Consider the following 24669-nt stretch of genomic DNA (forward strand, 5'->3'; position numbering starts at 1 on the left):
TTTGTGAGCATGCGTGGAAGCCAGAGGAGGATGTTGGGTGTCCTCTTCTGTTGCCCTCTGCCTCATCTCCTGTGAGCTTGCCATTTAGCTAGAGAAGCCCCAGCGATACTCCTGCCAGTGCTCCTAAAACCACTAGTGTCACAGGCATTTGAGAGACCACACCTGGCTTGTCACATGGTTGCTAGTATGCAAATTCAGGGTATTCATCAAGTACTCTTAACTACCAACCCATCTTTTCAGCCCTCACAGTATGTTCCTCACACACACACACACACACACACACACACACACACACACACTCACGCATGGACAGTGTCCACATGTGAAGCCATTGTGATAAAACTACACTCTAATAGGGAAAGATGTGCAAGTACAGATGGCAAAATACAGACACAAATGGCAAACACTTTTAAGCTGACAAACTTAAGATTTGACAACAGACCCATTAATTTAATGGAATCACAAACCAGAAGCTTTTGTGTGGGGAGATATATCTTTGTAAAGATCATAGAGGACATTAATAATAATAAATTAATGTGGGATAATAAATGTAATGATGTTTTAAATTTTTAATTAACTTTTTTTGAGACATGGTTTCCCTGTGTAGCCTTGACTGTCCTCGAACTTGCTCTGTGGTTCAGTCTGCCCTTGAACTCAGAGATCCACCTGCCTCTGTCTCCCAAGTGCTGGGATTAAAGGTATACACCACCATGCCTGGCTCATGATAATTTCTTTATTCTGAGGGCTTTTTTAAAAAAAAATACCAGTAACTTTTTACAAAATTTATTTAACTTTTATTTGATTGGTATAAAGGTGTCAGATCCTCTGGACCTGAAGTTACAGACAATTGTGAGCTGCCATGTGGGTTCTGGGAATTGAACTCAGGACCTCTGGAAGAGCATTCAGTGCTCTAAACCACCGAGCTATATCTCCAGCCCCATAATGGTTTTTTTTAAATGAAAATAAATCATTATAAAATCCCATTCCTTGAAAAGTGTTAAGCCATTTATAGTCTGAAACACTGGGGCCAATCTAAAGAACAACAACTCACTTGCTCACCTGCCCCCTCCAATGCCACTTCTTCCTTTCTGACAGGGTCTCATGTGGCTTAGGCTGTTCTTGAGTGTAGCTGAGGATGATCTTCAGTTTCTGATCCTTCTTCATGTATTTTCCGTGTGTTGGGATTTCAGGAGTGCTTGAGTTCATGCAGTGTTTGAAGTTAGGCCCAGGGTTTTCACAGGCTAGGCAAGTACTCTGTGAAGTGAACTAACCACCAGTCCCTCCAGTAAGATTTATTTATTTTTCTAAACAAAGACATTTACCTACAAGGAAATATATCCCAAGGTTTAGGGAGGAGTGTGTGAATGAGTCTGAGTTCTATTTTCTGCTCTAGAGGGCATTTAGACAGTGGCCATAGAAATGAACACGCTGTGGCCAAGGAAAGGGGAGGTGAGGGTCAGGCTGACAGCGTGAAAGGGAAACTGTGGCAGAGGTGCTGAAAGCAGATTTGTATTTACAAAACTGGGAAACCAGCAGACAGATGGGAAATGTGGGACTGTGAGATGACTTCTGGTCATTGGAACCTTTGGCTCAGTGGGGTAGTGGCTGGACACAGTGACAGTGAAGGACAGGTGGAAGGAGGTTTGGACGGTGACCTCAAGGCAGGCGCCTCTGGGTCTTTCATCACCTTCTGGGCCGAGAGCTGGAGGAGTTATCTCAGCACGCGCTGCTGATCCTGCAGTGGGGGCCTTTTGCACTTCTTTCTGTTCCTGCCTTTGATCCAGGAGATTAGTGTGTTCTTCATCACATTCTCTGTGAGACGGATGGGGATGGGCGGGATTTGGAAGAGTCCTGGGAGATGCTATACTTGGAGGCAGAGGGCATCCATCTCTAGCTTCCCCCCCAATAATCAAGAGAAACTGCAGAATGTGAGTGTAGGTTGCCATTTGGAGATGTTACCTACACGAGATGCTTGGCCATGTTCATGACACCAGATGGTCTTGGTCTTCATGGGAGACCACTTCTCAGATAGCTATAAAGTTAACATACAGCCTGGGTAATCAAATGTCAAGTGTGCCAAGGCCTTGTAATCACAGGCTGTAAGTCTTCCTATGGCTTTGTACGTGGTGCAGAATGACCAGAGATCTTGGTTTATGCAGTGTCATTGGTGCCATCACAATGGAGGTTGCCTCTGGAACTGCAGCACTGAATGTTATACTCAGTAAAGCAGAACAAAGGTTTTGACATTGTGCCAGCTACTTTTTTTTTGTTGCTGTGAACAAATATCTGGCAAAAGAAACTAGAGGGAAGGTCTGCTTAGGCTCACAGAGTACAGAATATCATGGTGGGAAAGCAGACAGGAGAGAGAGGCAGCATTTCATCTGTAGTCAGAAAGCAGAGAGAGATGGATGCTGGTACTCAGCTCACTTTCTCTTTTTTATTTAGTCTAGCTCCTTAGTCTATGGAGTGGCACTACCCACACTTAGTTTCTACCTTCATGAATCCAGTATAGAAACTCAGTCATTAACATGTTCAGAGACTTGTCTCCCAGGTCTAGGAGACTTGACTTTAGATCCTATCAAGTTGACAGTCAAAATTAACCATCATGAGTACCAAGGATAGATACATTGGCTGCTTGGTCTTCTGTGTTTCTTCCTCATCTGTAGAATTGCGGTGCTGTTGCTGTTACTATTAATCTCTAGTGTCATGAGTGGTGCCTCATGGTTGAAAGGTCACATGAATATCAGATTTCTTGCTGAATCATGGTTGAAATATGTATTAGTTATTTTTCTATTGTTGTGATAAAACACTATAACTATGGCAACTTATAGAAGGAAGGGTTTATTTTGGAATTATGTATCCAGACAAAAGTCCATTACCATCATGATAAGGAAGTGTGGCAGCTAGTAGCAGACATGGTGGCTACAGTGGAAGCTGAGAGTTCACATGTCAAAATGAATTCAGGAAGCAGAGATAGTATACTCAAAATAGTGGTCTCAAAGTCCACCTCCAGTGACATCTTTCTTCCAATAAGGCCACATCTCCTAAGCCTTCTCAAACAGTATCACCAACTGGGGACTAAGTACTCAAATACCTGAGAATATGAGGGATACTTCATTCAAATCAAAACAAACTGTAGATCTTTTTTTCTGAATCAATCCTGTTTGGCCCCATAGCAGGGGCTTCCTGGAGTCAGGTGTGACAGAGTTTCCCATGAATGTGGCAGGTTCAGATGCACCTCAGTTTCCAGGGAAATCCATCTTTAGACCCACCTCTAACTCCAGACAGGGACTTTCCCTGCAGATGTGGTAGGATCATGCAGACTAGCTTGTACAAAAGAAGTTCCACTTTATATTTTTTTACAGACAGAACAAAATGCTTGAGCAGTCTGTTCTTAGATTTAATTGAAACCTTAGAAGAGTAAACTCAAAGGAGAATCTATTATTTGCAGTTGAATAGTCAATGTTGGCTTTTGTGAGAGGTGAAGTAGAAATTAATAGTTGTGGCAAAATTGTTTTTGTACTTGAGAAAAATGAAACCACTTTACTATTGGCTTTAGTTTTCTTAAGATGAAGACCAGGAATTCAGGCTAACACAGAATCAAGCGATTTCCTACAGGTGGACTGCAGGCAGAACTGCATTTTTTTTAAAGGTTTATTTATTTATTATGTATACAGCATGTATGACTGAAGGCCAGAAGAGGGCGCCAGATATCATTACAGATGGTTGTGAACCACCATGTGGTTGCTGGGAATTGAACTCAGGACCTCTGGAAGAGCAGTCAGTGCTCTTACCTCTGAGCCATCTCTCCAGCCCCAGAACTGCATTAAAAATTTTTTTTTTCATTTAATTCCTTATGGAATGAGTGTATACTGTGATCCTACCATTCCTCTAGGCCAGAAGTTTTCAATCTGTGGGTCTCGACTCTTTTGGGGGTCAAATATCAGGTATCCTGCATATAATATATTTACATTCTGATTCATAACAGTAGCAAAATTGCAGTTATGAATCAGCAATGAAATAATGTTATGGTTGGGGTCACTACAAGATGAGGAACTGTATTAAAGGGTCACCGCATTGGGAAGGTTGAGAACCCTTGCTCTAGGCTCTGGCTGCTGCCCTCATGAAACTCACAGTCCAAGTGAGGGCGACAGATACCCATGAACAGCTGCATCACATGCTGACGTGAGACTGGGGGCAGGCATGACAGTGCCCTGGATTTGGAAGGGTTCTCTGAATAAGTGAATTTGGGGGTAAAGGATGCATCAGCGTGTCAGCAAAAGAGGATGGGATCTTTGAAAGTATTTGTACTAAATTACAGCAATATGAGAAAGATTTGAATGATCCCTGTGCAAGGATGATGAGCCAATGGTTGACATTATGCATTTTTGTACAATAAATGCTATATAGTGTTTTAAAGGTTAAATTTTATGATTCATATTCTATTAATATTTTTTAAAGATTTATTTTTATTTTTAATTATATGTCTGTGTATGTGTCAGTGTGTGTAGGTATGTGCAATTCCTATGGAGTCCAGAAGAGGGAGATTCCTTGGAGCTGGAGTTACAGGTGGTTGAGAGCCACCCCAGTACAGGTGCTGAGAACTGAACTTTAGTCCTCTGGAAGAATAGCAGGCACTCTTAACCACTGAGCCATCTCTCCAGCCACCTTAAACTACATTTTAACAAAAGGATCAGTAGGATTGGGAAGGTCTCTTTGCAAGAGGGACTAGAAGGCACAGTGTTAGTGGACCATTAGGAAAACAAAAGAATGCTCTGTCTGCCTCAGACAACAGTGGTCCTCTCTGATGAGCAGCTGACACAATGTTTTCCTCTTCTGAGTAGATGTTCCCCAAGCTATACTGGTTTTGTGACTGAGCCTTGGCTGAGCCATCCATGGGGCATGTGATAGAGAAACTGGTGTTGGAGGCTGGGGAGATAGCTTAGTTGGTAACGTGCTTACTGTGCAAACAAGAAGACCTGAATTTAGATGCACAGATCCCACAAAATAATCTAGGCACAGAGGAGCACACCTATAACCCCAGTGCTAGAAGATAGAGACAGGATGATCCTAGGAACCTGCTGGCCAGCCAGTTTAGTTGAATCTATGAGCCCTAGGCTCAATGAAACCTGAGTCAGTAAGTAAGGTGAAGGGTGATTGAAGAAGATACCAGACACCAATCTCTGGTATGCTCCACACATATGCATACACATATATGAATGAATACAGACACACACAGAAACACAGAGAAAGAGATACACACAAATACACACAGACAGACACACACAGATAAACAAACACCACAAAGCAAAACAAGCAAAAAACTTCGCTCCCCCTACCCCCACCCAGTGGGTTTAGATATGCACAGCCACCTGTGTGTTCAAGTCTGATCCTTTAGACTCATGGGTGGTGGTGATTATCAGAAAGCCTCTGAAATGTCAGCATATCTGGCAGACACTGGGTGCTGAATGACGGAGGTTCACATGATGAGGCTTGAGTATCTGGGACTGCTGCCTCTTCATTTAATGATCTTGGAAAATCACAACATACATGGTTGAGATCTACCCAAGGCAGAACAGTACTGTATTTGTGACCATCCACCCTCTCTTCCCCTAACTCACCTGTACCTCCTAGGATTGTCTTAACCCTACTCTGAACTAAGCTCACTCTATTCATGCCCCACTGATGAAAGATGTTGAAGGTTCCCACTGAACAATCAAAGGTCAAAAGAATAACACATAGGGCACACCACTTATGCAACTAAGCATGCCATAAATACCTGACATTAGTCACACATGCCTTAAGAAATAAACATTTGTTGGATTGAATGACAACCTGTTAATTACTATTGTGGGTGGACTTTTCCCACAAAAGTGTCCAGACCAAAATCAGGGGAAGATTTAGACACCTATCTCTCTGGAGGTGGCTGGTCACATTCAATTGAAAAGTGGATAAAGATGAATGAATGAGACATAGTATTAACACCAACGACTCACCCTCAGCTCTGAGGTGACTATGTGCTGAGGAAAATGTGTTCATCCACAAAGGTGAACCACCATGACCCTGGCATATCTACAAAAAAGCAACGTGATATAAATGAGGCTACCTATAGATAAATATGATAAGCATGTCTAAGGGAAACATTCTGTATTGGCAGTGGGAGGCTGTAGCATACCAGGAGTGTGGGAAAAGAGCCTAAATGGCAATGTGTGATATGTGCTATGCTGACTCCACACTCACCAAGTACCATTTGCTTCTAAACTAGGCTCTGCGTGTGCCTTTGCTGTAGTAGAAGGCAGCACCTAACAGCCTGCATGTTGATTTCGAGCTACTCAGTTCAAATATTCCTTATTGGAAATTGCTGCAATGAAATCCAGATTCAGATGAACTTGTTCATATGTTAATGCTAGTCAGTTTGGTAGTCTTTGAATTGCTTGTCTCTTTCTCATGAGGTTCCAGTCTGAGAGGAAGCAGAAGACTTTAGATTTATCAAAGAACAGTATTTTAGTTGACTTAAATCATGGTAAATGTGAACTTTGGTCTGTTTAAAGTTCTACTTCATATAAGGTGAACACGCTGTCTTCGGTGTCGTTCAGAGCATAACTGGGAAACCTCTTTCCTCATTGTGAGCATACTGCAGAACTAGTTTCGATGTTAAAATTAGCTGACCTCACTTTTTCGGGTGGAGTGATGGTAGTGGTGTCTGTCCTAGGTATTCCTTATTATAAATAAATTTATCAATCTTGCCTCTGGAACCTGATATGACTGACTACAAGTGGGGACAATGACTGGAGATCTTTAAGTACCATTTAGTTGTTTGAAACAGGACATTGCAAACAAAGAGAGTAAGATGCTTAAAGGAGATAGATACAAAATGAAGGTAGAAATGTCTGGGTTATTACTCTGTTTGTAGTTACCTTGTAGGACCAAGTACGGAATTGATACAAAGCCAGTTTCTAAGTGTGTTGCACTAATATGTAAATAAGAGGAAGTGTGGGATTTTTCAAGACAGAGTTGTGCTTAAGTCTTAATAATATCATATGGTTTGGGGAGATGACTCAGTTTGTAAAAGAGCTTGTCTTGCAAGCATGAGGACCTGAGTTCAAATCCCCACAACCTGTGTAAAAGACAGACACTTAGCTTGAACATCTGTAATCCTAGTATTCGTAAGTAGAGGTGAGAGGTAGAGATAGGAGAATCCCTGGCAGTTCTCAGGCCAGCTCACTTTGGCATGCACAACAGTGAACAACAGAGACACTGTGTTTTAAAAAATAATTCTTTGTTGATTCTTTGGGAATTTCACATCATGTACCCCAATTCCATTCACCTCCAAATCCCTCCATATCCACCTCTCACCCCTGCAGCATGCCTCTCTAGCCTCCTGAAAATTAACTAAAAACAAAACAAATAAACAAACAAAAAACCCACCTTGCTCCTCTGTCTTTCCAACACCTCTTCATTCATCCTAGTGGCATAGGGAACTGTGGTGTGTTACTCAGTATACCCTTTTGTCCAATCAGCTCCGCCCTTAAATGTTCATTGCAATAAGTCATTGGTCTGTTTCAAGGTCTCTGGTACACCATCATCACTGCTGTTGCCTCGAGTCATGGAGATCCTGCTGTTACTGTTCCACATGACCAGTACCTTCATGCACTCCAGCAGGTCATAGATGGGGCAAATGTTAGGGTAGACCAACCTAAGGCCCAGGATGTGGGCCTGGTGGTAGCTGAGCTGGTCAGTCTGGGCCACTGGGACCACCCCACTCAGATGAGGGGAAAAGCTCTCCTAGGCCCATGCCATTGAGACTAGCTCTCCCACACCCAGGTGAGGGGTAGGGACACCCAGAAACACTGTTTTAAACAAGGTGGAAAGTGAGTATGGATGTCTAATGTTGTTCTCTGACCTCTACATGTATAGCATGGCGTGCATGTCTGAATTCATACACAAATGCACACACATGGATGAATACACTCACAACTACTACTACTACTACTACTACTACTACTACTACTACACACACACACACACACACACACACACACACACACACACACACACACCTTGTATATAGCTGGCAAGGCAGGGGGAATCTCTGTGAGAGGCCAGGCTGGCCTACAAAAGTGTGTTCCAGGATAGTCAGGGCTACATAATCTAAAGACCCTGTCTCACTAAAACAAAACAAAACAAATACCAAAAAAGATTAAATATAAATTGTTTCAATATTTTTATTGTTTTGAAGAAGAGCTGCAGTTTATTAAGAGATCTTAATGCTATGGTAAAAAGAAAGATGCAAGAAGGAAAGAAATCACATTTCAGGAAATTTGATCACACTGTGAACTTGATATTGCATTATTTACCAGGAAAAAACCTCTTTCTAGTTGTGGTGTGGCTCAGCCTTAGCACACACCTTTAATCCAAGAGCTTTCTGCTTGAATATTGTAAACAGGATTAAATAAAGTCAACCTTAGGTCAAGACGTGGAGCAAGCAACCAGTTGACAGGAAGTGAACACAGGATGATTAGGAAAAAAACCATAGAGAGTAAGAGGGAGTTAGGAGGATGGATAGAGAGACTCACAGGAAGTAGAAGGGAGGGATATTGAGTTTGAGGGGACTTGTTTGAGACTGGAGGAGAGAGAAGAGGCTTCTGGGACATCAGCTGAGGAGGAAGGTCAGCTGAGTGCTTTCTTTGCCTCTCTGAGCTAGCAGGCTTTCACCCCAGCATCTGGCTCCTGAATCTTTATTGGTAAATTGAATGATTGAGGTTTTATTAAAAACAACAATAACATTGGGAAATGTGGGTATGGACTTCTCAAAGGAGATTCATCTCAATATGCTTATTTTTAAAAGATGTATTTACTAAGATACATATTTAAAATAAATAAAATATTTTATTTTATGTGTGAATGTTTGCCCCCATATGTGCACCACATGCACACAGTGTCCATGGAAGCCTGAAGAATGTATCAGATTCTCTGGAACTGGAGACACAGATGACTGTGAGTCACCATGTGGTTGCAGAGAACTGAACCCCAGTCCTCAGGAACAGCAGCCAGTGCTCTTACCTGCTGAGCCATCTCTCCCACCCAGAACTTCAGCTTTAAAGTAGAACATGGACAGTTTTTCATATAACCTTTTCAAAATCCCTGTGAAGTAGAATTTATTACCTCATCTAGAAGGTGATTGTGTTAGCCAGCTTTCTGACACTATATTAAAAAAAAAAATCTAGGTGTTGGGGATTTAGTTCAGTGGTGGAGCGCTTGCCTAGCAAGTATAAGGCCCTGGGTTTGATCCTCAGCTCCATTAAAAAAAAAAAATCTGAGATAATTATTAAGAAAAAAGATTTTTTTTGTTTGTTTTTTGAGACAGGGTTTCTCTGTGTAGTTTTGATGCCTGTCCTGGAACTCACTCTGTAGACCGGGCTGGCCTTGAACCAGGCTCTGCCTCCTGAGTGCTGGGATTAAAGGCATGTGCCACCACCACCCGGCAAGAAAAAAGATTTAACCTGGCTCTCAGTTTGGGAGATTTTATTCCTGATCACTTTGCTTCATTGTTTTAGTCTCTGGTGAAGCACACATTGTGGTGGGAACACATAAGAAAGTAAAATCACTTACATCAAAAGCAGGGGTCAAGGTGGGGCTGGGTGACCAGAAGGCTCCTTGAGAAAGGTGCATGCCATGTTAACCTAGAGAACCTGAGTTTGATCCTCAGAACCCATGTGAAGGTAGAGAACTGACTCCACAGAGTTTTCCTCTGACCTCTAAACCTGCCCTATGACCCTCCCTACTAATAATAAAAGAAATAAATAGTAAAACCCCAGGGAGCAGAGAGAGAGAGAGAGAGAGAGAGAGAGAGAGAGAGAGAGAGAGAGAGAGAGAAAAGGGCAGGGTCTCACAGGTCTTCTGGGATGCAGCCCTAATGACCTCAGCACCTTCTACTAGGCTCCACCTTTTAAAGACTGCACCAGCAGCACATAGGAGCAGGCTGGGGATCAGGCCTTTGACACGGGTTCTTTGGGGGGCATTCATTATCCAAGCTGGAGCAATGAGGAAACTGATGCTGACAGAGGTTAACTGACTGGCCTGTTCTGTAGCAACACAGAGATTAACTCCCAGAGTTGCCTGACTCCAAAGCCATGGCATTTAATCCCCAGGCTCTACAAATAACAACTGGTTATTTGTGTTAGAGTCTAGGTCACAGTCCAGCAAGCAGCACTTAGAAGCCACATTTGTAGATTTTTCTTCATTTGCTAAGTACTCTCCCAGCTTGCTGCTGCATCCTGGACTCATTAACTGTTGGCTGTTTATTGCTAAATATTTACTCTAAAATACTGTGAATTTATTTAATCTTCTAAAAATTCTTGGGAGAAAACCCTGGTTAGGCCACACTTTGTATGAAGTGAACTTTTATTAATCTTTTCTGTTTTATTACTACTACTATTATTATTATTTTTGGATAGAGTCACATATAGGCCAGGGTAGTCTCAAGCTCTCTCTGTTGCCGTGGATAACCTTGAACTTCTGATCTCCTGTTTCCACCTCCTGAGTGCTGGGTGCTATCATGTCTGATTTCTGTGGTGCTAAGGATCTTACCTGATCTTCCTGCATGGTGGACAGGCACTCTACTAACTGAGCAACACTTCCTTTTCCTATTTTATTTGTTTTAAAACCAAGTTATAACACCCAAACTCAACCTCTTGGCTTGAGTTGGCCTATCACAAGACTTCACAGGGACGTGAAGCATGAGAATTTAGGTAACATATCTGAGTTCCCCATTCATCATTATATTTAGAGCCACTCAAGTGAAGAAAGTCAGAGTCCTGCCCTAGGCTGAATTTCAGGTACTTAACTTTCTGTAGGTCACTGGTACTTAAAAGGGACAAAGTGATGTTGGACTCAGTGTGTTTAACTGTGTCTAGCACAGGACAGTGGGTAATAGAGGATAGAAACAGAATGGCAGGTGTGGTAGTGTGACTGAGAGTGTCCCCCATAGGCTTAGGTATTCTGACAGCACCTCCATCTTTACTGTGAACAGACCCAGAAGAAGGAGATCTCTCTTTTTTTATGGTTTCAGCCCAAGCCAAGACTCTGGCTTTTCCTTGTTAGAGCACCCAGATCCTTTGGGGCCTAAGCAGAGAAGGTTGTAAACAGCAAAATCACACACAGCTCACCCTACCTCATGCCAGGGCATGGAGTAAGGGGAGAGACAGGCAACTTAATGTCTTCTAGGTCACACATTAGCCAAGAACGACTTCCTTACTGAAAGAAAGGTGATCCTCGTCACATAGCCTAAGCCACATGGGCCCCACTTCTCACCTCTGTCACACAGCACAGGTCATACACTAAGTCTGCTTCCTTGTTGTACAGGGCCTCTCTTTCCCTTAGATATCTTTAAGGGAAGACATCTCAGGTTGTCTGGCAGGACTGAGGTTCTTTGTAAACTGGACGTGGTGGCATACATCTGTAATTCCAGAACTTAGGAGGCTGAATACCAGGAGTTCAAGATCAGCCTGAACTCAGAAGGGGAAGGAAAGGGAGAGAAAAGCCAAAAAGACAATAAATGAGAGAAAAGAGAGCCAGTTGTAGTGGTTTATACTCCCAGCACCGGGGTACTGAGGCAGGAGGATCAGCAGTTCTGAGTCAGCTACTGAGACACTCCCAAAAATAAATAAATAAAAATAGAAGGAATAGCAAGTAAATAATCCTCATCTAGATGCATCGCACTCAACAGTAACAAAAAGCAGATCTTACTCCTTCAGTTCTAATGTGTCTACAACATTAAAACAGAACAGGTTACAAGAATGGACATAACACCATGTTTTGAAAAATTACTTGCCTATCTTTTGAGTGTACATGATGAACATTAGTCTTTATAATGTCAGCCATGTTTACTGCCACTGGCAGCCTGTAGGCCATTTGTATACTTTTTCTGATTTTTATTTTTTGCTACAACCATGCAAGTAATTTATTATTTTAGAAGAAAACTCATTACAGTCAAAGCTGATGTAAGAATCTCATGTTAACGATATAATTCCATTTTCTTTTTTACAGTCTCTATATTCAAAAAGAATATTGCATAAGTCAGAGCTAATGGAATGGACTTGGGCTCCTTCCTGAAGTACCCCTTCCTGTCCTTGTCAAAGTCTTGTTTGGAGGCCTGGCCCTGTGCCTGGTCTGCACTTTGTCATGGTGTTTAGGGTGGGGGTGAGGTTGCCCAGTGTTGTATTATAAATGATCCTCTGATTTGCCCAGCTGACTGGGTACTGCCCATCTCCTTTGTCAGCCCAGGACAGTAAATCTTTCCTAACCAGTGTCTCCCGCCTATCTCCCACAGACGGTGATGTCTCCAGCAACCAGGCTGCCTGTGAGCACCATTGTATCTCTTTGCATTTCAATTCCTTTGCTCCAAAATATCCCAGGGGGCTGGTACACTGCTCTGCAATCTTGCTGCTAAATTTCTTTGTGGAAAGAGACACTTACTGCTTTCAATTCTACTGTCACTAATACAGAGTGATATTTTTCAGATGTCCTAAAGAAAAAGGATCTTTTGTTGTACTTTCTTCAGTATCAACAATGCTAGGTATAAAATTCACTTAGGTTTTTTTGGGGGGGCAGAGCAGCTGATCTCACATATAAATTGGTATAATGTAAGACCTGATTAAAAGGAAAGTGTTAATTAATTTTGTGATAAAAAATGCAGGTTTGAAGCTGTTAACCAGAAGTTGTTGTATAAATAACTTTCATATAAAGATAAATGGTCACTCTGTAAACTTTGCCTCTTGGTACAAATAAGATCCCACTCTTATTTGTACTTCCACTCGCCTTGGACAGAGTTCAAGATCACTGAAGTGGTATATTTTCCAAATAAAGCTGTTTGGATAATCACAGTTTTAGCAAAGGCAATCCCTGATGCCTGTAGAGTGTATTCTCCACTCTGTTGCCAACGTTGCCTCACTAAGTTACTAAGACAAGCTCTTAGCAGGTTACCAGCCTGCCTAGAAACCTTTGATGAGTCTCCATTGCTTGTGTGATGAAGACCAAACTCCTACAGTAGCTTTTAAGGACCTTCCCTTACTTAACCCAGCCTATGCTTCCTTCCCCTCCTCCAGCCCCATTCTGGCAGACAGAGGCCATTTCTTGCCTTTGCTAGCTGATCTTCCAAGCTGACCTCATGCAGTCTGGGAGTTGACCAGACCCTCCCTGGGCTGAACCTGCAGAGAGCATCACTTATATTCCTCTTTAGTCTGACCAACATAATCTATTTCTGTAGTTCCCCTCATTCCCTTTTATACCTTCTAGGGAACTGGTTTCAAGTCTAGCTGAGCATCAGGGTCTCCCATATATTTTGATATAAACACAGTTCCTGAATTCCACATCAGATCAGCAACTTAGTCTCTGAGAGTAGGGCCCAAGAAACCTATGAATTTAAAACAGTTTTCTAGACAATTGGGACTGGTAGGCATGCTTAGGATCACAACTCTAGGGTGAGCTAGAAATTTTCCATGGTGACAGACAGAAGACAGAAGAATGGAGGAGATGAGAGCTCAGACACATCAAGGGCCCCTTTGTACCAAGTCCTGTGCTAGGAAACATTACACCTGATAATCTATCCAACCATCTGGAAAGGCACAATGCTAGGTTCATTGCTACCCTCAGGAACCTGAAGGTCAGGAGGCTAGGCACCGTACACAGCCCTCACTGGTTAGTACATTTGGTTGTTAATAGAACCAGTTCAGCAGCTTTTAGATTTCATATTCTTTTTATTTAGCTTGTGTGAAATAAGTGTTGGTTAAGATAAATGAACACCTGTATTTTTAGATGTTTTGTGTCTCACTATATCCAACCAATCTGCAAGACCCATGCATTCTATTTGCTCATGTCCTTTATCATGGTGACCACAGAAGTTACCTTCTATTAATCTCCAAGTCATCTCCTGTCATCTCGTAAATCCATTTTCCCAGCTGCAGCCAAATGATCATTTAAAATTGAAAAGCTGCCAAAGCTACTCTGCTCATGGTCCATTTTGCCACATAAAAGATTTTCACTTTCATATAGACAAATATGTTAATTTTTTTCCTTTATAGTTTTAAACTTTTTAGATTTGATAATGAGTATTTAATGATCTGATCTTCCCTTTAGATTTCTAATAAGAATAACAATTCAGGACTTTATATAGTTTCAATGTCTAAATAATTCATATATTTTAACATAAAAGACTTACATTAGGAAAATTAGTAATGGGATGGGCTATCGGTATATTAACAGCTCAGTTGGTAGAGTGCTTGCTTAGCATGTAGGAAGCCCTGGATTTGAACCCTTAATACCAAATAAATAGGACTTGGTGGTGCTTACCTGAAACCCCAGCATTGGAAAGGTAGAGGCAGTAGGACCAGAAATTCAAGGTCATCTTGGGACACATAGAAAGGTGCAGGCAAGCCTTGGCTACAATGAAACCCCCTCAAAACAAAACAAAATCACATAAAGCAAAATGATTTGTGGGTATACAAAGCATTTTATAGAAGAGGAAATCTAATTAATAAGCAAATGAAACATAACCACAGTCACCAGAGGCTGAAAGAACAATGGGGTAACACTTTATTTCCAGGTTAAAACAGCAGCACTCAGCCGGGTGGTGGTGGCACATGCCTGTAATCCCAGCCCTTGGGAGGCAGAGGCAGGCAGATCTCTGTGAGTTCAAGGCCAGCCTGGGCTACAGAGTGAGTTCCAGGACAGGCTCCAAAGCTACACAGAGAAACCCTGTCTGAAACAACAACAACAACAGCAACAACAACAACAACAACAACAACAGCAGCAGCAGCAGCAGCAGCAGCAAAAAACCAAACCAAAATAAAAAACAAAACAAAACCAAAAACAGCAGCACTTACTGCTGGGGATACTGAGAGAAGGGTACTCTCATAAGCTTCTCTTTCTAATGCTATTTATTGTGTTTCCCATCCTAAGGAATCTGTTTCCTAGTACAAAACATCAAGTTAATTTAAAGGACCCATGGATAAGAGTTTCACTGCTTTAATGTTCAAGTGGTAAAGTCTTGGTGTTTATACAATTGAAGAATGAAAGTTGCAGAAAAATAGAATATGATTCAATTCTGTATTATGTTCACAGGAACATGTTCACACAAGTCTTTTATATGATGTGTGTATTCATGGTTGTATAAATGTGCAGAAAATTGTTGGAAATTGTTAATATAAATTGCTAGGGTGTGAAGGTCAATGATGGCAGGGAGTAGGGAACAAGGGAATTTCTAAGCCAAGGCAAACAAGGACAGAGGAGTTGGTAGAAAATTTCAGTAATAAAAGTGCTCGTCGTGGTGATGTAGCATTCAGGAGGCAGAGGCTGGGGGACCTCTATAACTTTGAGGCCAACCTTGTATACATAGCAAGGTCCAGGCCAGCCAGGGATACATAGCGAGACCCTGTTTCAAACAAACAAACAAACAAACAAACAAACAACAAACAAACTCCCCAAATTTTATCTGCATACAAAATGCTACAATTTATCACAAGTGTAATTTATAGGTACAGGAGTGGATTGCTTGGATTTTCATTGTATGTTTTCATTTATCAAGAAATCTGGAAAAGTTAGGTTGGGTGTGGTGGTGTACACCATGTACTTAGGGGACTGTGGTAGGAGAGTCAGGAGTTCAAGTTCATCAGTGGCTAAATATAGTTTAAGGTCAGCCTGACCTGTATGAGACCCTCCCTGCACACACATACATACACATTCTGAAAAAAAAAATGAAAATCCAAGCAATCCACCCCTGTACCTATAAATTGCAATGGCTATTACCCTGTAGATAAGAAGCCTGTCTTTAGGGGCTCTTGTTCCCACCTCCTCTCTTCTATAGAGGAACCCTCTCCTCATTCTGTTACAGATACACATTTCTCTATAGCTTCCCAGGCCCCCATCTGCTTTTCCTCACTTCCCTGTTCTCTTTTCCTTGCTCATAGCCATGAGCTGTATGTACTTAGGGTCTGTAATGTGATATGTTGGTGTGTACATACAAAGTGAAATGATTTTTACAGGTTAGGTTTCCCTTTAACTGCCACATTTTCAGAAGACTTCTGACTCACATATATGGTCAGGTATCTTGATGTTTATTCCCATGGTTCTCTGTCCTTATCAAAGTCCTTTTTCATGATTATCCTCTTTTGAACTTAGCTTGGCTTTTCCCAGAACTAGTTTACAGTCTTTTTGTTGAATGTAAGTTGAACAAGAGCCCACAGGAAAGGCCTGGACACTGCCTTTTAAATCTCACCATCGGGGGATGGTGGAAGTCTCTCCAGCCCTTCCTGCCATGCACATCGTTCTTGGCCATAATAAGGGCTGTTAGTTTTCTAGAAGAAGCAGAGGGAAGCAGGCTTCCCCATGGCTGTCTAAGTGTCTTGGACTCAGCCTTTTATTCCCTCTGGCCACCTATGTGCCTTGGCACATCTCCCTTTGTTCCTGTCCTGCCTCGAGGAACCTCAGACAAAGGAACCCCCATTCATGCTGCTGTAAATGCTACTTGTCTAGCAAACTTGCTCTGGACCAGACAGGAAGCTAAGTGAGGATGACTCAAAGTTCTGGAATGTGTCTGGGGATACTGGAGCTGAAACTTGGAGAACTGACTAAGACAAATGAGAAAGGACTTGACAGAGGGCAGGCAATTCTGAGGTGAGCAAGGATGAGGATGAGCCAGCCAAGACTGTTCAGCAGGATTCTACTTCCTCTGCATGTGCCTAAATAAACATGATCATCAAAAAGCCCCCCCCCCTTTTTTTTCCGGAGTTGAGGACCAAACCCAAACGCTCTACCACTGAGCTAAATCCCCAACCCCTAATAGCCCAAATTTATAGGAAGAGAAAACTAATTCTGTTTATTTTTAAATCATATTGTTGAAATTTCAAAGTTCATACTAGTTTTATTTCTGCAGGCTGTGGCATCTCTATACACAAAAAAGGAAGAAAGGAGACAATGATTTTGTGATCAGTTTCTGGAGATGTGGAGAAGTCAGATTCCATTGAGGTCATTGCCTCAAGCAAGATTAGGGAAAGCATTTAGATTTCAAGATGGGGATAGAAGGCAAAACCACCTTTACTACATAGGTAGGGGTGCTAATTCAAAGAGCTTTTTACATTAAACAATCCAAGCATCCCACCACTGCAGTCACCCTGTCCTCTGTGTGGAGAGGGTTAGCTAGATAACAGTTCCCATTAGCACAGGGTGGGTTTACATGTATGTCCTTTCTCAGATGGGAGAACAAATAGGGAAAGTTCTGCTTAGGAAGTCAATGTAACTCGTGGAAGTTGTTTTCCTCTTAGAAAAAGATGCCCTTGATGGTTTGCCAGAAGCACTCAGTTCTCGGTGTTCGCTTGCTTTCCCTTATCATCAGGATTGTCCAGCATTCTCAGCCTCTTCTCCAGCCTCTGCTTCCATTCTTCTCGAAGCCTGAGGAGAATACACCACACACGCAACTGATTAGTGCATTTGTTTCCATATCTGCTGGTCCATTAGAGAGGTTTCATTTGTTTCTCATAAATATTGTTCAATGAAGCCCATGACTTTTGCAGTGAGTAAAGAACAAAAATAGAATAGAAAAACAATGAAGACTATAAACAAGCAGTCTTTCATCAAATTTAATTTAGCCTTCCTAAATTAATATTGGACTCCATGAAATTCCAGTCAAAATCCCAGTAAAATGTTTTAGTAGTCGTCAACCAGCTGACTGTGAAACAGCTGGTGAATGTAGTCTTAGCTGCTTGGGAAGCTGAGGCAAGAGATTACTTGAATCTAAGATATTGAAAACAGCCTGGGTAACATAGCAAGACTTCATTAAAAAAAAAAAAATCAATCATTGAAAAATAATCAATCAGTTTTCTGTGGAAAAATGAGAAAAGAAGTAGGTTAGCCAAAATAATTGGTGGCACATGCCTTTAATCCCAGCACTCAGGAGGCAGAAGTAGGTGCCTCTGATTTTGAGTCCAGTCTGGTCTACAGAGAAAGTTCCAGGATAGCCAGGGTTACACAGAGAAACTCTGTCTTAAAAAAAAAAAAATGATACAGTCACCATTGTTAACACAACCTTGAAGAAAGGGACAGACAGGCAAATGGAACAGCAGAAAACACAAACTAAGATGACAAACTGATTTGTGATCTAATCAACTAAAGGATGAAAAGAGGTAGGGAGATGGCTCAGCAGTTAAGAGTACTTGCTGCTCTTGCAAAGGACTGCAAAGGATCTTGCAAAGGAACCTAGTGAGAGGACTCACAATTGCCTGTAACTCCAGCTTCAGGGTATCGGATGCCCTCTTCTGGTTGCCACAGGCACTGCATTTGTGTACACATACATGCAAACACACACACACACACACACACACACACACACACACACACACACACACAAATCAAATAAATCTTAAAAATGAGATCTGAATACATGAGAAGAGCAGTATAGCTGGTATTAAAGTTTTTGTCTTTAGTCTAGAAATACTGATTTCACTTTTCAAATGGAGACCAAGTCATGTTTATTTATTGTTCTAGATTCTTTTGATTTGTTGGGGTAGAGGTGGCAGGTACTATATAGATATTCTGGTTCTCCTTCATAAGTAGAATTAACTAGGTGTAACTAGAACACAGCGTGGTGGTGTCTGTGAGATTCTCAAGGGATAGTGTGTCACTGGGGGGCAGTGAGGATCTGACGGGGTTGCAGTTTTTCCATCACATGCCTGGCATGCATCTCAAAAACAGATTTAGGGAAGGAACTGTGAAAGGAACAGGGAGAAGGGACTGCGCTAGGCAGGGAGAGCCTTTGGATTTCACACTAGTGTGACACAAGGAAGGAGGCAGGGATAAGTAGGACCGTTGGAAGTCAGCTGCTTTCCAGACACCATTCTAGGCCTGCTTCCTCTAAACAAGGTCAGTGTGTTAATGACACTGTTAAGGATGTAGATGGGAGCCATTGCAGTACATTGAGCTCCATAGAGACAGCGCCGGGGCAAGCGAGAGCCGGACGGGCACTGGGCAACTCTGTGCCTCGTGGAGGAAAATCAACTAAACATGGGCAAAGGAGATCCTAAGAAGCCGAGAGGCAAAATGTCCTCATATGCATTCTTCGCGCAAACTTGCCGGGAGGAACACAAGAAAAAGCACCCGGATGCTTCTGTCAACTTCTCAGAGTTCTCGAAGAAGTGCTCAGAAAGGTGGAAGACCATGTCTGCCAAAGAAAAGGGGAAATTTGAAGACATAGCAAAGGCTGACAAGGCTCGTTATGAAAGAGAAATGAAAACCTACATTCCCCCCAAAGGGGAGACCAAAAAGAAGTTCAAGGACCCCAATGCACCCAAGAGGCCTCCTTCGGCCTTCTTCTTGTTCTGTTCTGAGTATTGCCCAAAAATCAAAGGAGAGCACCCCAGCTTGTCCATCAGGGACGTTGCAAAGAAGCTGGGGGAGATGTGGAGCAACACCGCTGCGGACGACAAGCAGCCCTACGAGAAGAAGGCTGCCGAGCTGAAGGAGAAGTATGAGAAGGATATTGCTGCCTACAGAGCTAAAGGAAAACCCAATGCGGCCAAGAAGGGGGTCTCAAGGCTGAAAAGAGCAAGAAAAAGAAGGAAGAGGAAGATGAGGAGGAGCATGAAGAGGATGAGGAAGAGGAGGAAGAAGATGATGATGAATAAGTTGGTTCCAGCGCAGTTTTTTTTTCTTGTCTATAAAGCGTTTAACCCCCCTGTACACAACTCACTCCTTTTAAAGAAAAAAATTGAAATGTTAAAAAAAAAAAAAAAAAAAAGGATGTAGATAGAAGAGGGTTCTTCTCTAGGTATGGAGGGAGGCTCTTCTTTGGGGCTTAAAAACCTTTTCGAAAGTGATGTTGAAAGCCAGATGTGGTAGCTCATGCCTGTAATCCCAGTGCTGAGGGTGTGGAGGCCAAAGGATCAGGAGTTCAAGGTCATCCTCAGATATGTAGCCAGTTTGAGACCACTCTGGACTACATGAGTGAATGTCCCATTGGTGAGTCCATGTCTCAGTGGGACTGTTCCTATTTTAGGGTAAAGAACTTGGACAGGCTCTGAGGAGATTAACTGTTCCTGCTGCTCAGCTATGTAAATAAATGATTCCTTTTCAGTAGACTCCCAACTAAAACAAGAAATACATTTGTTAATGAAAAAAAAAAAAGACTGTGCTGTGGGATGGTCTTTCTGCACATTGTGAACACTTTATTGGTTAATAAAGAAGATGTTGTGGTCTATGGTAAGGCAGGATAAGAGCCACGTGGGAAATCAGTTATTTAAGAAGTGGCTGTTGGGTATTTGGGAACAGGTAGGCGGGAGAACCTGCATTACCTCCCCCTCAAACTCTTAACATGTGTCCTTCCAGATGTGGAAGGTTTTCGTGAACTAGTTTTCATACAGACAGGCCTGACAAGCTAACCCTGAAAGGTAGTTTGTCCTTCTATTCTGGGATTATAATTGTGAAGAGCTGAAGAAGGGATTTTTCTTTATATTTATTTTTATTCGTTTATTTTTGACACAGGCTCATGTAGCTCAGGCTGGCCTTTAATTCTCTAGGTAGCTGAGAATGATCTTAAAATTCTAACCCTTCTACCTCCACATCCTAACTGCTAGGATTTTGGCTTGTATCACCACACCCATCTCTTGAGTAAACAATTGTAGGAAACAGAACCTTTTTAATTCAAATTATTATTAGTTATTATTATTGTGTATGTGTGCCTGTGCACATGCATGTTATGTATATGTGGGTACATATATCATGACATGAATGTGGAGGTCAGAGGAAAACTGGAGTCAATCCCCTCCTTCAGCCTTCATATTGGTTATGGGGATCAAACACAGGTCTTCAGGCTTATGTGGCAAGTGTCTTTACTTGCTGAGCTTTCTGGACAACCTAAAACTTGATTTTTGTCTGTGTTGAAGAAAGTATTGTTGATATCTGTAAGCTATTGGTTCTCAGTAGGAACCACTTTGCCCTCCAGGTACCTTTACCACAATGTGAAATGGGAATCCTGCTGACAGCCAATGTTTTGTACTACTGAACATGTTACAAAGGGCAAGGAAGCCTTCCACTGCAAGCAGTTCTCTGGCTCTAAAACATCAGCAGTGCTGACAGCTGAGTGAGAAACAGGATGTAGATGCACCCAAGAAACCCCATAAAGACTGGCAATATTGAATGAGTGGTTCTATTAACCTTTGTTTCTGACCTTCTGTATTTTATGTTCTGACTTTTTAAAAATACCCTGGCTGGAGAGAGACTGCCCTTCCCAGGACTAGTTCCTTGCCCTCTTTTATAAGATAGGGTCTCATGTAGCCTAGGTGGATGACATTGAACTTCTGAACATTCTTTTTCTACCTGTCCAGTGCTGGGGTTACAGGGGTTTGCCTCACACCTTCTTTGGTGCTGGGATCTGACCGAGGGCTTTGTACAGTCTAGATAGGCCCTCTAACAGCTGAGTTACATTCTTGTCCTAGCAAAAGGCTCAGCCAATCTTCAAACCATCTATACCCAACTCTGTAGCTTCATTTTTTCCATATTCAGCTTCCATACCTGCCACTATGCTCCCCTTTGAAAAGCAGCCTAGAGCCAGTACTGGGGACTAGCCAGTCAGAAGCCCACTAGGATTGTTCAAACCAGCCTACCTTGAACTGTCCTCTCTTTCCTGCCTTTCCATGGAAATCTCCCAAAGGATATATCTTACTCTTTCTTCCAGGCTCCTAGGTTCTGATAAAAACTTGCTCCTTCTTCGAAGTGCTGAGCAATGTGTAAAGACACCTCTTTGGGACCTGTGAGTTTAGTACACTTCTTTCTTTCCATATCTTGTTCTTGTTTCCTCCCTCTATAGTACAGAATCCATCACCCACCTTATAACAGTGAGTGATGAAAAAGAATTGGGCCACTCTCCACATCTCATATATTCCCAAGGAAATTTAGGACAGAAAAGCAATCCACATACTTTCTCAGAGCGCTTCTCTCCTGGCGGTCTTCTTCAAGTTCTCGGTAACAAGTCTGTTTGCTAATTTCCTTTTCCCAGAAGCTTTTGAGCTCATCGCAGGTCTCGCAGCAGAAGACTTCCCTGCGCATGTACTGGCTGTTCATCCCTGCAATGTGAAAGACAAAGCATAGCCCAGCACCGCAAGTCGTAGCACCCAACTTGGGATGTGCTTGCATCCAGGTGAGTGTGAATTGATACTTTTCTGTCATCACACACTCATGGAATGACTCCATTTTTTCCACTGCAGATGAAGATAATCATAATGATGTAAAAAGTATTTTGGAAAACAGTTGAACAAGAAAAATCTGTAACCCTTGAAGGTAATCTGATTCTGAAGCAGTTGACTTTTTTTGTTGTCTTTTAGCCATTTTGCTATACTGTAAATTATATAAAATTATGGTAATGTAAATGATTCTAAAACTCAGAGATTAAAATATATTTTTTTCCAAATGATATACCTATGGATGTCAATCAGTTTTTCATCTATTATAAATTTGTTGATTTTTAAAACAAATTTCTTTGAATCAGTTGTAATTGTATGTGTGGTGTACATGTGTGTATGTGGGTATACTTGTCTATGTGTGCTCATGTGGAGGCCAGAAAGCAACACTTAAGACAGAGGCTTTCATTGAACTGGGAGCTCGTTGATTTGGCTGGACTGGCTGGAATCTGTCTGTGTCTGCATCTTCCCAGTGTGGGGCACAACTGACCTGGCTCTTACATGGGTGCTGGCTACTCGTATTCAGCTTCTCATGCTTGCAGAACCTGTTGCCTGATGAATTTCTTCCTAGCTCCTCACTTGAAGTCTCTTTCTAGTTTTCCCATTTATATGTAAAATAAATTCTTTGCCACATTTTGATTTTATATCTGTTTGAAAATCATTTTAATTTTTCTAAAAACCATCTAACTTTATTTTTTTTTTAGTTTGTATGTATAGGTATAAAATGAGTAGACAAACAAAACCTCTGAATATAGTGCAGAGCCAATGGTTCTTAGCAAATGTCATGCTTCCCTGTCCCTCCCCCCAGAGTGACAATGACCTCTGCTCTTCTCTAAGATGTGTGGGAATCATGTTCTACCCACCGTACTGTTGCCCTTCAGTGCTGCTCTGTGAGACGGGTGGTCCTGCACTCATCACTCAGATGAGGAGGCTGAGCAACAGGATTAGCCTTTCTAGTGACTAAAACAGAGCTGAGTTTAAACCTAGGTCTGCTCATCTTTCTAGAGGACTCTTTGTATATTATGGATGGCTAATTTGAGCTTATTAATTTTCAGTTTTGCACATGAGGAAGCCAGTGCTCAGAGGCATTAGTTGATTTTGTTGAAACCATACAGCTTCAGAGTTCCTTCCTTACTCCTGTCCTTTGAAAAAGGCAAAGTGACTTTGCATTCTCTCCCTGTTGAGAATCTCAGAGCTCTCCCATGACTGACAGGTACCTCAATGTTTGGATGTTTGTGACTTGGTAGGACCTAATTTCCTTAAGACAAGAACTTTTATCTTGTTATTATTGGTGTCTTGAGGCATTTAATAGGTATTCAGTAGTTCTTAAATTAATTTAATGACTTTTTTCAAATGGCTGTTTTTTATAAAAAGAACTTGCTGAGAAATGAAAATTGTTCCTTAAGATATCCTAGGACCTAGACAATGAGAAAAGGTCAGAGAGGTGACCGCTTTTATCCTTTCTGGGTAAGAGAATTGTTCAATTCTGGTGACTCAGAGCAGCGACAGTGCTCTGAGTGTCTGTGAACCCTGGGCTCTCTTGCAGCCTGACCACAGCACAGTCGCCTGTCTCCAAGGGCATACATCTGTCCCGCTCATTCTTCAAACATGATATGCATTTTTGCAGGATACTTATAGGCTATTGTCCACCCATGACAAGCATAAAAAGTGTTAACCACTTCGAACCATCCCGCACACATACTTTCATTTGGTTTATGCATGATATCAAATGCTTCTCTTCATACTAACTCAGCTCATACTTAAGGTTTATTTATTTCTGTTGCTGGGCTATTAGGATTAGAAAATCTGAGATGACAGGGATAAGAGGCTCCCCCTTTGTCCACAGCCCAGCGTTAGAGCCTGGACAGATGCCTTTAGAAAAGCTTCTGGTGCCACTTAGGATGTTTCATTAGTGCCCTCTCTGAGATCAGGCAGAATAATCACATTCATTGCGTGATGCTGAGCATGCTGAACAAGTGACTAGTCTACTAAAAACGATTGTTGTCATCACTTACAACTGCTCTCATTCCTTACAGTTTATTCAGAGCTGCTTGTTTTTCTGGAAGATTGAAGCTCAGCTTTTAGCATTATGATAGCTTCTATATCACCATAAAATGCACTTTGATTTAGTGCAGATCCTCTCTCTAGTTTCTCTCTTTTAAAAATCTGCTTTATACTTATTGTTTCCATTTGCTGTCCTGATTGTGAGCAGCACAATAGTGGCTGGCACTGACAGCTTGGACCCACAAGAAATAGAATGTGGACTGGGAATGTAGCTTCATTGGTAGAGTACTTGCCTAGTTTACATGAATCCCCATGTTCAATCCTCAGTACCAAATAAACCACCTGGAATTATGTCATGTGTGAAGGAGAGGCTGGGGATCAGAAGCTTAAGGTCATCCTTCACTAAAGAGCATGTCTGAAGCCAGCATGAGATACTTGAGAT

General features: G+C 41.9%; 3 protein-coding genes across 3 annotated transcripts in view; 2 read left to right on the forward strand and 1 right to left on the reverse strand.

Annotated features, from left to right (window-relative positions):
* Positions 1 to 22424, forward strand: part of Cdk20 (cyclin dependent kinase 20) — a 61675-nt gene extending 39251 nt beyond the window's left edge. The window contains exon 10 of the mRNA XM_036187014.1: positions 22043 to 22424. Within this exon, the coding sequence (XP_036042907.1) occupies positions 22043 to 22052 (10 nt within the window). The 3' untranslated portion in view covers positions 22053 to 22424. The remainder of the gene's footprint in view (positions 1 to 22042) is intronic.
* LOC118583593 (protein FAM240B-like) lies at positions 17304 to 22107 on the reverse strand. Its single transcript, XM_036187017.1, has 2 exons — positions 21965 to 22107; positions 17304 to 17445 (listed from the first exon to the last, which is right to left on the reverse strand). The coding sequence occupies exons 1-2, from the start codon at positions 22105 to 22107 to the stop codon at positions 17352 to 17354; spliced, it is 237 nt and encodes a 78-aa protein (XP_036042910.1). The 3' UTR covers positions 17304 to 17351.
* On the forward strand, positions 18970 to 19673 carry LOC118583592 (high mobility group protein B1-like). Its single transcript, XM_036187016.1, is given in 2 exon segments — positions 18970 to 19576; positions 19579 to 19673. Coding segments are annotated over 2 exon segments (618 nt in total). The 5' UTR covers positions 18970 to 19053.
* Positions 22425 to 24669: the final 2245 nt, after the last annotated feature.

Source organism: Onychomys torridus, chromosome 5 (genome assembly GCF_903995425.1).
Source record: "Onychomys torridus chromosome 5, mOncTor1.1, whole genome shotgun sequence".
Lineage (NCBI taxonomy): Eukaryota > Metazoa > Chordata > Mammalia > Rodentia > Cricetidae > Onychomys > Onychomys torridus.

Coding starts and splice junctions, on each gene's coding strand:
- LOC118583593 (XM_036187017.1), bottom strand. CDS start 22,107: ATGAACAGCCAGTACATGCGCAGGGAAGTCTTCTGCTGCGAGACCTGC. Junction 17,446..21,964: donor GAGAGAAGCGCTCTGAGAAA/GTATGTGGATTG, acceptor TATTCTCCTCAG/GCTTCGAGAAGAATGGAAGC.